This window comes from Temnothorax longispinosus, chromosome 6, assembly GCF_030848805.1.
Source record: "Temnothorax longispinosus isolate EJ_2023e chromosome 6, Tlon_JGU_v1, whole genome shotgun sequence".
Lineage (NCBI taxonomy): Eukaryota > Metazoa > Arthropoda > Insecta > Hymenoptera > Formicidae > Temnothorax > Temnothorax longispinosus.
The window spans coordinates 9998441-10012725 of NC_092363.1; the positions used below are offsets into that span (position 1 = coordinate 9998441).

Below are 14285 nucleotides of genomic sequence, written 5' to 3' on the forward strand. Positions count from 1 at the left end.
ATATTATAAATAATAAACATTTACACATGCAAATGCCAGAAGTAAATATTTATGGATACAGAGATGTATTTCCTCGTCTCGGCTACACGCTCATAAACACCGGAGTTTTATGATCGAATACAATTGTAGCCCAGCTGACTAAGAGGACCGTCGCTACAGGTATATCCGTAAACGGTTTATAGTTTGAAAGGCTCCCTTTTGCTCCCACCACAACGTCCCTGGGTCCGGCGGCGACTACCTGGACAACGATGACATATTTCGTCTGGCAGCAAAAAATATAGACGGGTCAGCTCTACCGCCTTGCAAAATCGAACTGCACCAACATTTGCTTCGGACGACGTACATCGCTAATATTTGGGCCCATGCACATCTTGCTGTTCCAACTGAATTGCACCCGACTGATTACGGCTGGAGAGAAAAGGACAACAAATTTTTGTTCAAATGGTTCGACGGCGATCAGCTACCCCCTTCTCTTGGCGATATTACCATCGAGGAAGAAAAAGAAAGTACTGCAGGTCAGAATTATACTTCACTATTTCTTTATTCAAGTGTAATTTTTAGATTAGTTTTGTTTTTAATTTAAAAATACAGTTTATAAACAATTAAAACAATTTTTTATTATAACGTGAACACTTTTTATAAATAATATTCTAATTAATTTCAAAATTTTGCTCTTGCGTTATTATATTATTATATTATATATGTATTAAAATTATAAAACTAAAACTTTTTTATGCGATTATTTTTTATGTAATAATATATTATTTATTATATTTGCTTACAGATGATGAGGATCGGACGCCGATGATCGATATCGGATTACAGCGACCACGAAAGCGAGCAAGAGTTTGAGGGCGATGATGAGGAAGACTGAAGAGTAAATGTCTCATACCTCATACGTATTTAAAAAAAAAAAAAACGTAAATAAAAAATTATTTTTGTCAATATAAATGCGTTAAATATAATTACATATTTGAATATAATCAATAGCATAATTTAGCGTGAGAGAGAAGCAGCTGATGCCGTGAGATAGACGCAACGCGCCCGCGCGCATATACGCACCGTTTTATTAATAAAAATCAAGTTATCTGAAACCAAGAAAGCTAAAACTTTGTAAACTTATAGTTATCTGTAACAGTTACACGAAAATAATTGTCCGCTGAGGTTTTCGCAGTGGAAAAGCGCTCAGCTGATGCAGTGAAGAATGTCACGCGCCCGCGCGCATAGCGATGCGCCGTATCTTTCAGTCGTCAGCTGAGCACTTTTCCACCGCAAAAAATTCAGCGGACAATTATTTTCGTGAAACTGTTAAAGTTGACTATAACTTCCCCAAATTTCAGCTTTTTTAGTATAAGTTTACTCAGCGCATATTTTTCGCATGTTTGGGCGAGAAGCTGACGTACAACCCCCCACCATGAAGTCAGCTGACTATTATTTTCCGTTTATTTCATAGATCATAGATCATAATAAACGTACAAACAAAGTCTCAGCTTTCTTTATGTCGGTTTATTTTTATTATAATTATACGTGTGTGGGTGGCTGCCACGGCAACACCCACCGTTACCATGGAAGCTGACGTTCACTTTGTTTATTAGCAGACCAAATTGAACACTAGCCGAAAATCTCAGATTTCTTAAAATAATTCACTTAAAATGGCAGCTGGCTCCCGGACTAGAACGAGCTTTTGCAGAGACTTGGTGACAGATTGGGGGCTTTCATTGACAGTCAGCAGCGGACCAATAGAGAGATAACGGATAAGCTTAACGATCTTGGGCGCATTGCTGATATGGTGCTGGAAAACAGTAAACGTATAGTTACGCTTGAACAAACAGTCTCTGCATTGGCGCGCAAGGTTGTAGAGCTCAGGGAACTGAGGTCTGCACCGACTGTCCCTATTGCTAATGAGCAAGTAAGCAATGGGCTGGTCATCTCAGGTGTGCCTGCCGTGCTACCGGTTACACCGTTGGAGTTAGTACATAACGTGTTCGCGGCCCTTAACATTAAAGATCTCATGTGTCGTGTCATAAACGTGAGACCTATGGTTCGGAAGGCACTTCCGGCTGCAGATCGGGATCGTTCCTCGCGTGCGGCCGAGACTAGCTCGATTGCTGTTACACTGACAGCATGCGCTGTCCGTGATGAGGTTATGTCTAAGATGCGTACTAGGCGAGTACTCAAACAGAGTGATGTATGCGGAAACGACTCGGATCGCAAAATTTATGTAAACGAAATGCTACCCAAGGCCACATACGATCTATTAAACTCGACTAGGCGTGTTGCAAAGGAAAAATCCTACAAGTACGTGTGGATAAAGCGTGGTAGAATATGTGTAAGACTCTCAGACGGCAAGCCCACGATTAATATTGATTCCGAGTCGGGCCTGGCCAAATTACTTTGACCAGCCCGACATCACCACATGACGCCTTCTGCTAATCGTAAAGTATCACTCGTGAAATCGTCTCAGTTTTGTGTGGCGCAATTCAATGCCAATTCCCTTAGAGGACACATTGATGTTATCAGAATGCATTTTGCCACCAACTTTTTTCATGTCATTTCCGTATCTGAAACCTGGCTGCACTCTGAAGTTTCCGATGCACTTGTGGCCTTGGATGGCTATTTCTTGATTCGTCATGATCGCGAGGGTAGGCGAGGCGGAGGCGTTGCCTGCTTCATTCACGACTCATTGAAAGCTAAGATTGTCGCTGTTTCTCCAAGAGTTGACTTTAACTCTCCTGAATACTTGATTGTTGAGATTCGTCTGCCCAGCGACGAGTCGGTACTGTTCGCATCGGTCTATAGAAGACCTAAGGGCATTCTTCCACATGAATTCTTCGACACACTGACGAGTGCTTCACATATGTATAGAAATATCATAATCGGTGGTGACTTGAACTGCAACCTCTTGTCGACCAATTTCGAGGCCAACTGCTTGCGTGACCTCCTAATGTCTAGCACTTTGATGAACATTGTAAATACCGGAGCAACGTATCATACAGCCACGGCGGACTCATGGCTCGATGTGTTGGCTGTGGATGATAGTGACAAGATCCTAAAACTGACCAAGTCTGATAGTCCGTTTATTGCCGGTCATGATCTGATAGAGGTGAGGCTCTCACTTGGCATTGAGTTCGATTCCAAACGCTCTATTAAAAGACGTAACTTTAGAGATATTGATGCTGATAAGTTCCGTGATTGCCTCAGGTCTATTATGAACAGTCCCAGGTACCTTGAGCGTGTTCAAGCCATCACCGATGCGGATGGAGGTCACTGTGTCGATGGTCTCTGCAGTGCGTTGTCGGATGCCACGACTGAGGCACTCGATGTTCATGCCCCTGCGCATGTGATTGCGGTGCGGAGGCCACCGACGCGGTGGCTTTCTGATGATCTCAAAACACGTCTGAACACTCAAAATAAAATGTACAAACAGGCTAAGCGATCGGACTGTTTACTGGACTACTCTGCCTACAGACACTTTAGGAATCAACTTAACGTTGATATCAAGCAGGCCAAGAGTGAATTCCACTTTAATTCGCTTGTCAGAATCACCGACTCGGCTAAGCTATGGAGAGAACTCGCGCGACTAGGTCTGGTAAAGCAGACACAAGTCTCTCCACTACACTTTTTTACACCTGATCAGCTGAATGTATACTTTGCGTCAGTCTCTAGGGCTCAGCTGCCATGCTCACGGGCAGAATGTCGCCGCCATGGCCCAGATTCCTCGACCAACATTACGACCGCAGTTCAAATTTTCTGCCGTGCTTCCGTGCGATGTGTATAGGCTTCTAATGACTGCCCCTCTACACTCGTATGCGTCAGGTTCGGACGGCATTCCGTTGTTTATTCTACGTATTGCTTGGCCAGTGATTTCTTCAGTGCTTACGGCACTGTTCAACCGATCGTTGAAGACTTCCACGTTCCCATTAAAATGGAAGCGGGCACTAATTCGCTCACATTCGAAAATTCGAAACTCACAGTCTCCGTCTGACACGAGACCAATAGCAAATTTGCCTGAACTGTCGAAGATTTTCGAGAAAATTGTGGCCCTGCAGATCACACAATATCTAGACGAATTCGATCTGTTAAATCCCAGACAGTCTGCTTACCGTTCGGGTCACAACACTCAGTCTGCTCTCCTGAGGGTCTGTGACGATATCAGGCGCGCGATTGATAATGGACATATAACCATAATGATACTCTTCGACTTCAGCAAGGCATTCGACACTGTCCCACATCCTCTGCTTTGCTTAAAGCTGAAAGAGGTTGGGTTCTCTGACGAAGCTATAATGTGGTTCTTTTCTTACCTTACAGGCCGATCTCAGGCAGTGGTAGATGATGTTGGTAACGTGTCAGAGTGGCTGTTCACATCATCTGGAGTACCGCAGGGCTCTGTGCTCGGTCCTCCGTTGTTTTCCTTATATATCAACGATATAACGCGTGCTTTGCTATACACCTATACACCTATGCTTTTTGCTGATGACGTTCAGGCTTATCTCTCATGTCCACCGGCCGACATAAATCGTGGTCTTGAATTGATTACTAGGGATGCCAAGGCCATTTTTGACTATGCTGGTGTAAACGGTCTAAAGCTCAATCCGAACAAATCTAAGATCATTATATTTGGTAGTCGAGCTCACATTGGAACCATCGATCTAAACCTCTTACAGCCTGTAGTGGTAAACAACACGCCAATACTTTTTGTGAGTGAAGTTAGGAACCTTGGTGTCATCCTTACGTCAGATCTTTCTTGGAAGAAGCATGTCATCCACGTTTCTCAAAAGGTCCATCACGCACTGTATAGTCTCAAATTCAACAGAAATTCTCTCTCGATTGAGCTTAAGATAAAACTAGTTGTTACCCTAATATTGCCTCACATTGATTATTGCTGTCTAGTTTATCATAGCATGACCGACGAGTTAAATATTAAATTACAGAGACTAGTAAATTGCAGTATTCGATTCATATATAATCTCAGGCGTGATGAGCACATAACACCGTACAGGCGTAAATTGGGATGGCTTCGTGTCGAAAATAGGAGACTCTACTTCATGGGCTGCCAGATGTATCGGATCCTCCATATGCGATCACCTTCTTACCTTTGTGAGCTTTTCACCGTACCTGACCCACTGCTGAGGAGATCCGAGCGTCTGGCCGCCTCTACTCAAGCCTTCCATATTCCTGCCCATAAAACAGTAACATACAAGAACTCATTTCATATCTCCGCAATTTATTTCTGGCACTCGCTTCCTGACAGTATAACATCTGCATCGTCGTTGGTATCATTTAAGAGTTTTCTTCGATCATTTCTGCTGACATCTGAATCTGACTGAACATATCTACTTGCTGTTCTCTTCTTATTTTTGTATCGAGTTTAGATGTTAAGTGGTCGGTTAGTGGACCGACTCTAGGTACGTTAGCCGTAAGTAGTTTACTATTATAGTGCGTTAGTTATATAAGTGCGTTAGTCTTAAGTTGTTTATTTGTACAGTTCTATACATTTTGGTTGCTTTATATCGTATTGGGAAATGTTATCTCGATCGATTTATTAATTTCATGTATGTTGTACTGTATTGAGCAAATCTTATGTTACTTTGGCTTCCTACGTTATATGCTTTGGAGGTCTAATTCAATATTAAGTGAGAGCACTTGTATCTCATCTTAGGAAAAAATGGAGGAGATTTGACCATGTCTGATTTGATAAAATGAGATACAACGAGATCTGAAATTCAAGTAAAGTCAGATCTGATTGGATACAATTTTATCTCGCTAGATCTGCATGGCCATATTTAATCACATGCAGCCAGATATGCTGAACTATAGTCCGATCTCACCAGATCTGACCATTGCTGCCGTTCAATATTGAATCGCAGATCCAATCGAATCTCTTCCGATCTAATCGGACATTATCTGATTGCTTCAGATCTCCTGAAGTACGAGCAGACATTATGCCTCAGATCTTGTTGGATCTGAGCAGACCTAGCCAGACATGTCTTGATCTCACCAGATAAGACCAATCTTGGCTTACAAAGTTGTGTTGCTGATCCAATCAGATCTCTTCCGATCTTGCTGGATCTGAGCAGACCTAGTCAGACATATCTTGATCTCACCAGATAAGACCAATCTTGGCTTACAAAGTTGTGTTGCTGATTCAATCAGATCTCTTCCGATCTTGCCGGATCTGAGCAGACCTAGTCAGACATATCTTGATCTCACCAGATAAGTCCAATCTTGGCTTACAAAGTTGTGTTGCTGATCCAATCAGATCTCTTCCGGTCTTGCCGGATCTGAGCAGATCTCGCCAGTATAGAACTTATAAAAATTTTGTTCTCAAATCGTCCATTATTAATTTTTACACCCAATGTTGGACATTATATCAAATATAATATTAACTCTGTAAAGGGGAAGCTTTTAAATGATTTTTGGTCAAAAAATCAATTAATTTTTATATTAAAAACAGTTTTCTCAATTTTGAAACATTAACATATATATAATAAATATAGTCCTGCCAATTTAATAATAATTGTTAATTTCGACACCATATTTAGAATTTATTATAAATATTCCATTAAAAAAGTTCCGTGCAAAATTAATTAATAATAGGTAAATATAAAAGATTAATGTGTATATGTATATATAAAACATAAATCTTTTAAATTATTTTGCAAACATACCTTATAATTTAAACTGCATGATAAAATAATATAATCACATATAAACTTATATAGTCATATAAGATTATATATGATCAGATCATAATGTTGCATCTCAAAGTATCCGATAGATGGCATCCGACGGAATCTGATTCTCGTATTTAAAATTTGATGAACAGTGGTATAAGAACGGTATCAGACACGCCAGTGTCGTGCTAAGTTGCGCCAAGTTATGTAAATCGTGGAACGGCACAACTTTTGTATCGTAGAGTCCACTTATAATAAAGTGGCACATTTAAAAAATAACATTTGAAAACAACAATTTTCTGCAGTGGATGGACACCGGATCGGATCAGATCTACTCATGTCTGATTGGATCTGAGCAGATATAATAGATTATTATTCTCGTTACATATCTGACTTTATCCTCTAGGATCGGATCAGATCTACTCATGTCTGATTGGATCTGATCAGATAGGGCCAATATTTTGATCAAACCAGATCTGAGTGGATTGGATCTGATGAGATCTGCTCAAATCTGTTCAGATCTCTTCCATTTTTTCCCGGGATTGTTATATCTTTGTTGTTGTATCTGCAATAATTCTGTAAATGTTATATTACTTTTTGCCCTTTAGCCATCGCTTGGGCATAATAAATCTTATCTCTCTCTCTCTCTCTTTCTCTCTCTCTCTCTCTCTCTCTCTCTCTCTCTCTCTCTCTCTTAGTAAGTACTGGTCGGTTGTCGATTTTTGTGCTCCTGCATTAAGTGCATACTGCTGCTGTTGTGTGTGGCCTCCGGGCCTTTTTGTTGCAGGTAAAAGCAAGTTGTTTACTGCTTGTCACGCGCTGCATTTAATTTTTCGTGGAATAGTCGCTATTCTGTGTAATTCGGTGACAAGCATTTTTGGAAATTCGGCTATGCTCTTGGAGTTGTTTTGATGAGTGCCTTCTTCCACTTCTTCCACTTCTTCTGCGCATGCGCTGCCTTGCTGATCTACTCTTTCTTGCACTCTGCTGTTCTTGGGACTGCGCATTGGCTGGACTGTTTGTCACTGACTGAGTAGCACTTTTGGTGATCGGAGTGTACTTGTCCTGTTGGCTGTGCTGCACTGCCTGCTCTGCTGTATCTAATCGGAAGTTGGAACGCCTGTTTAGATTACTAGTGTTTTTCTAATAGACCACTGCCGTGATACGCATTGCAACTGTGACGGGGTGTAAAGTGACACGTTATTATTTATAGAAACCGACTATTTTCTGAGAACTCATGCAGTGTGTGTGCACCAGATGTACTAAAGTAATCGCGGGTCAGTCTATTGTTTGCGGTGAGTGTGGTAGAACATTTCATCCGGGTTGTGTTAAGGCATATACCGTTACTAAATCTGCTGGTGATTGTTGCAAAAGATTAAGAATGCCACTAACACCTAGGGATAATCAGAGCTCACAATATAGTTCTACCTCACCTAATATGAGTGATGTTATGCTCTCCCGCACTCAGGATCAAACTCAGACTGAAACAAACAATCTTTTGCGTCAATTAATCGATAATTTAAGGGAATCTGACACCAGAATGACGATTTTCATTGAGAATCAGCAACGAACCAACAAAGAAATCAATGACAAACTCAATCAGTTAAATCGTATTGCGGAAACGGTGGATCGGAACTGTCAGCGTATTGCCAAATTAGAAAGAGAGAGTGAGACACTGGTGCGTGAAATCGAGACTTTAAAGACTAGTCTGTCAGTATCTCCGTCTTGCGATAATGATTGCAATAAGGTTATGGTGTCCGGTATACCGAGGGCATCCACGGTCATGCCTGATGTGATAGTTCGTAATGTATTTGATGCCCTCGATATTCCCGATTTATCCAGTCACATTCTTGATATTCGAACTGTTGCAAGGAAGCCTCTGGGGCCTGCGGAGAGTCCCTCGATCTCTTACAATACGAACTCGCTTATTGTTACGCTAACTTCTAGAGCTGTTCGCGACGTGGTCATTGCTAAAAAGCGAGCTAAACGTGTACTTAGACAGAGCGAGGTGTGCGGGGGCAGTTATTCCGATCGCAATATACATGTAAATGAGTTCTTGTCTAGGGCTACATACGATCTTCTGCAGCAAGCGAAATGTGCTGCAAGAGAAAAATTATATAAGTATGTCTGGGTAAGAGATGGTCGCATATGTGTCAGGCGTGCGAATGGCGATCCTATTATCTTTATTGACAATGTTTCTGATCTCGTTAAACTTATTTGACCAATCAGACCTAATACATTAAGTGTCGACTGCTCTAATGGCGGGCTATTGCACTTTCATGTAGCGCAATTTAATGCAAATTCCCTTCGTGGACACATAGAATTTATTCGTTTACATTTTAATACTGGTTTCCATCACATTATTTCTGTATCAGAAACGTGGCTCAATGAAAGTGTATCCGATCAACTTGTAGCCCTGGAGGATTATTTTTTGATTCGGCATGACAGAGTTGGTCGTATGGGAGGAGGGGTAGCATGCTATGTACACAAATCACTTAAGCTAAATCTCATTGCTACCTCTGCTAATACCTGTAACAATGCGCCGGAATATCTTATCTTTGAGGTACGTCTGCCGCATGGCGAATCAGTTCTATTCGCGTCTATTTATAGAAGACCTAAAGGCCTGCTCTTGCATGACTTCGTTGAGTCGCTTACTAGTCATTCACATCTTTATAAAAACATTATAATTAGTGGAGATTTAAATTGTAATCTGTCGTCGTCTAATTATGAATCGAATTATTTGCGTGAACTTATGTATAGCTTGTCGTTGCATATTGTAGATTCTGAACCTACTTATCATACTGCGACTTCAGACTCATGGCTTGATGTTTTGGTTGTGGATGATGCTGACAAAGTTTTATCTTTTACTAAATCTCAGAGTCCTTTTATTGCGGGCCATGATCTAATCGAATTGTCCTTGTCACTGGGCTCAGGACCGATATCTAAGCGCTCTATGACTCGACGTAACTACAGAGGCATTGATCATACTGAGTTCTTGGATTACCTCGGGTCCATTGCTGGTGTGGTGCAGACTGCTATTGGTGATGGATCTGAGGTTAACGTCGACAGATTCTGTGATGTTCTGTCTGGAGGCTTACTTGAGGCACTCGACAAATTTGCTCCTAATCGTGTGTTAGTCATTAAAAGGCCTCCAGTACGGTGGCTTACTACTGATATTAAAACTCGTATCCATACTCGAAATCAGCTATTTAAGCAGGCAAAAAGATCAAATAATCTTCTTGACTATGCTACTTACAGACTTTTTCGTAATCAGCTGAACGTAGATATCAAACGAGCCAAAAGTCAATTTCATTTTGACATTCTTAAAAACATCGCAGACCCCGCGAAACTTTGGAGAGAACTTGCTTTACTTGGTCTTGTCAAATCTACTTTGGTTTCTCCACTTCACTTTTTCACTCCTGATCAATTAAACTTATTTTATGTATCAGTTTCTGAAACTCAGTCACCCAGCTCATATGATGACTTTATCTCTGCTATTAATTCGGTTACTCGTCCCTCACATTATCCTGAGTTTTAATTAAATATTTTTATTTTGTACTGTTACTTCTTTAATTCTTTGTAATTAAAATGATTCTTTGTAGTATTAAAAATTTGTTAAAGAGAATTAAGAAGCTATTATCACTTGGGTTTAGAATAGGAAGACCCTTGAATAGGAATACGAAGATACCACTTGGGTTTTATTTCTTTAAAGTAATTGCATAACAATTATCTTTCAAAGCAATATACATATTCTCTTTACAATTGGCGCAATTTAATTTAAAGATTTTACATCTTTTTTTGAAATACATGTCACTTGAGTTAAGTTAGGTAATATAATTTTGTGAAGAAGAAAATAAAGATTTCACATTTTTTTTTTGAAATACATGTCACTTGAGTTGTTAGGTAATATAATTTTGTGAAAAAGATATAAAGCTACCACTTAGGTTAGATTTTTGAATTTACAAAATACATTGCGTGTACTTGGCACTTTTTTTACCTTTTTTGAAAAAGGTAATTTTGTACTGATCGTACTAACAATAATTGTACTAACAATTATCGTATCCTGCAAATTTAACGATATAAAACACGATATTGGCTATTTATTCGAACAAGAACAAGATTCGTACGAATATAAAAGACAAACAGAATTGTTTCGTTTATGTGAAAAATGTATTTAAGAAATCGCGCGTTACATAATTGTTTCGTTTGTATGAGAAATGTATAATATTTAATATACCGCGCATTATATAACGTATCGCTGCAATATAACGTATAAAATATAATATTATGTATATATAGTTTTATAATAAAATATTTATATTACTGACATTTACTGATGAAAGCTCAGTGAATTTCATTGAAATGGTATTTTCATTATAATAGTACAAAAGGATGTCGATAATAAACTAGATAAACGCAGAGGAGTACTAAAGTTTAACATTGATTCACTTGATTCTGAAAGGGCATACGTAAAAATTTCGAAGCTATCTATATTATTTATGTACAAAAATTAAAATTTATACAACATGCAATATGTATATATATTATACGCTTTGAAAATTTGACATTTGCTCTTTTAAAACCGCACTACAGATATAAGTACTTATAATCTTGGAGTAATAAGTATTGAAAAGCAAGAGAGAAACGTTATTATTGCTCGTTTTATCTTACTTTTCATTAAGCAATCGCAAAAGTAGAACAAAAAAAAACAGTTATTTGATGTATATCTGTGGCTTGGTATAAAAAGGGAACGCATAAAAAACTAAGGATTTCAAACAACTAAATCTTTTCTTTGCGCTCGTAAATTCTATCCAGTTTGCATCGCTCTAAGAAACGGTATGCAACACATCAGCATCCGCATATTAATAACCGCGTTAATTAAATGCACGCGAGTAGAAGGCTTTAACACGTCGGTACGCCTATATAGTTCGAGCCTCTAGCGCCGCCTTCGCCGCGAGTATTTTGCTGCGTAATTACAACGGTGCTTGATATTGTTTCGTTTTCACGCTGCTCTTTTTTTCCTCGCGTCCGATTTTACGCAATTCCGGTGTTACGGGAAATGCACTACAATCTTGGCGATTAACGACGAAAATAAAAGTAATGAATACGGCCGATTTTTACATTGCGCTTGAAGAGACCTCGCTATTATTCATATCGTTTCGACTACACCGTTTAAATATATTACTGTACATTTTAAGTATATCACGGATCAAACACAAGTACGATCATTCAAATCTACATACGCAATAAAGCTGATGTAATCTATCATCAAAGCTTGGATAATCAGGTTTATCTCGCTCTCTCTTTTCTATTTCTTTTTCTCACTCTGTTATCACACAATCCCACAAACACGCATACATATATATATATATATATATATATAGGGGAAGTTCTCTGAATTCCATACACCTTGATTTGCGAGGTATCGTTTGACTAACGAGCAAGGAACCTTGCAAAGTGGAAAATTCTGATTTTAATATAACTTTCCACACATGTAGGGGGAGTAAAAAGATGAATTTAGATATTTTTTGTAGCTGCCCAAAAACGGTTTTAAGGGGTGAAACCACTGCTTATAGTAGAGCGGTTTTTTGCTTTTCTCGATATATCTCGAAAAATATTTGAGATATCAAAAAATGTTTCTTATAAAAGTTTTACAGTAAAATCTCCTCTGTTTGACAACATTAATAATATTTAAAAAAAAAATTTTTTTTTTAAATTTTATTAATGTGATTGAATAAAGATATTTTTACCATAAAACTTTTATTTGAAACATTTTTTGATATCTTAAATACTTTCCGAAATATATCGAGAAAAACAAAAAGCCGCTCTACATATGAAGGGTGATTTCACCCTTTAGAACCATTTTTTGGCAGCAACAAAAAATTTCTAAATTCATCTTTTTACCCCCCTCTCTCCTACATGTGTGCAAAGTTTTATAATAAGAACATTTATCAAGAGACACGGTAGTGCCTCGCGCCAAGTACACACGGAGCGAGACCGACCGTGACTCTTTTACGCGACGCGACGATTTGCGAATACTCGAGATGTTGAGATCTCATATAACGAGTGAACGGATCAAGTTTTGTCTTATTTCTCTTATATTATTAAAAATATAATCTTATATTATTATAATCTTATATTATTATATTATTAAAAATATAATCTTATATTATTAAAAATATAACTAAGTTCTTATTTCTCTTATATTATTAAAAATATAACTAAGTTTTGTCTTATTTCTCTTATATTATTAAAAATATAACTTTTTTTAAAATTTTGTTAGCATTTTATTAAAAGAAAAAAACTAATAAACGTATAATGTTTATTCTAGTTCAGACAATAACCACACTTATTCTGAATAAGAAAATTTTTTGTTTTTGGGTGTCTGATACCTATAGAACAGCCAGAATCATTTACACCTTCTAGTGATCAGGATATAACAGAAAAAAATAGCATTTTTCTTACTTAAAAAATAAAAATAAATTTTTAAAATAAGGTTAAATAAGAACACGTAAAGTTTAACAACTGTTCGCTTTTTTTTGTTCCGCTATAAAAAATTTCTATGTATGAAAAATACTTATTTTTAAGACCTTTCAAACCAGAATACGCCCTTAATTTATTGTTTGTTATTAATATATTGTTATTAATTATATACATATAAGTATTAGAAAGCATATGGTATAAAATAATTTCAATATTCAAATTATTGTAACAATAATAAAAAAATCAATTATTTACATTTTGCTTCCTCATAGAGGAAGCTGTGATGGTAAAAAAAAATTTTTTCGAGATTTTGATGGAAATAAATTTAGAATGTTCTAAAATGTCGAAAAATTGTATTAGTAAAAAATGTCCGGAAGTATGTATGTATGTTGTGTGTGTGTGTGTGTGTGTGTGTGTGTGTGTGTGTGTGTGTGTGTGTGTGTGTACGGATTTTTTGTACACGCATCTACTCCTACAATTTTTTAGACACCGGGTTGAAATTTTTCACACAAATAGAGTATCATAGAAAGTATGTTCTCCTCAAATTTTATTAAAATCGGTTGACCGGTATAGATTTTACTGGAATTTTTTTTTTTTAGAAAAGTGTGTTTTATCCTATAGCTTTCACAATATTTGAGATAGCGACCTATATCTAATTCTATTAAATTTTTCAGTTTTTTCTACCCCTATTTTCTTCTGTGTGTGTATGCGTGATGTTATTGACAATAGTTTCTTTGCACGAAACCATTTGTTTTACAGATTTTTTACACGCTTAATTTTCACAAGTGTGATGTCAAATACAGACAAGATTTTTGTTTATCTGTTATAAACGTTATTTCGAATGCAAGATTTTAATAATCAAACGTTTTTAATAATCAAACATTTTCAAACTGCAAACGAGGGACAAGCAATATCATCTACACAGCATGTAGCCTTAAAATACTATGATCTTTTCTAGCAGCACTAGCGTATAATTTGTCCGCCGACATTACGAATTTCTTCTGCAGCAACACATAAAATGTTGAACAGTTTCCACGAATGGTTGTAACAACGTCTGTCCTTGCATTATTAATTCATTAAGATATTGTTCACATTCTCATTCTAAAATAATAATCCTATTAAAAAATG

General features: G+C 37.6%; 2 protein-coding genes across 2 annotated transcripts; both read left to right on the forward strand.

Moving 5' to 3' along the window:
* The first annotated feature begins 1786 nt into the window (after positions 1–1786).
* Positions 1787–2398, forward strand: LOC139814904 (uncharacterized). The gene has a single exon (XM_071781425.1). The coding sequence runs from the start codon at positions 1787–1789 to the stop codon at positions 2396–2398; it is 612 nt and encodes a 203-aa protein (XP_071637526.1).
* A 123-nt stretch (positions 2399–2521) lies between these two features.
* LOC139814905 (uncharacterized) lies at positions 2522–4905 on the forward strand. The gene is made up of 3 exons (XM_071781426.1): positions 2522–3589; positions 3975–4697; positions 4891–4905. Exons 1-3 carry the CDS (start codon positions 2522–2524, stop codon positions 4903–4905), a joined length of 1806 nt encoding a protein of 601 aa, XP_071637527.1.
* Positions 4906–14285: the final 9380 nt, after the last annotated feature.

Bases quoted from the DNA above. Each gene is read 5' to 3' on its own strand.
- LOC139814904 (XM_071781425.1), top strand. From the start codon at position 1,787: ATGGTGCTGGAAAACAGTAAACGTATAGTTACGCTTGAACAAACAGTC.
- LOC139814905 (XM_071781426.1), top strand. From the start codon at position 2,522: ATGCATTTTGCCACCAACTTTTTTCATGTCATTTCCGTATCTGAAACC. The intron at 3,590-3,974 runs GTAAAGCAGACA...CGAAACTCACAG, and splicing joins AACTCGCGCGACTAGGTCTG to TCTCCGTCTGACACGAGACC.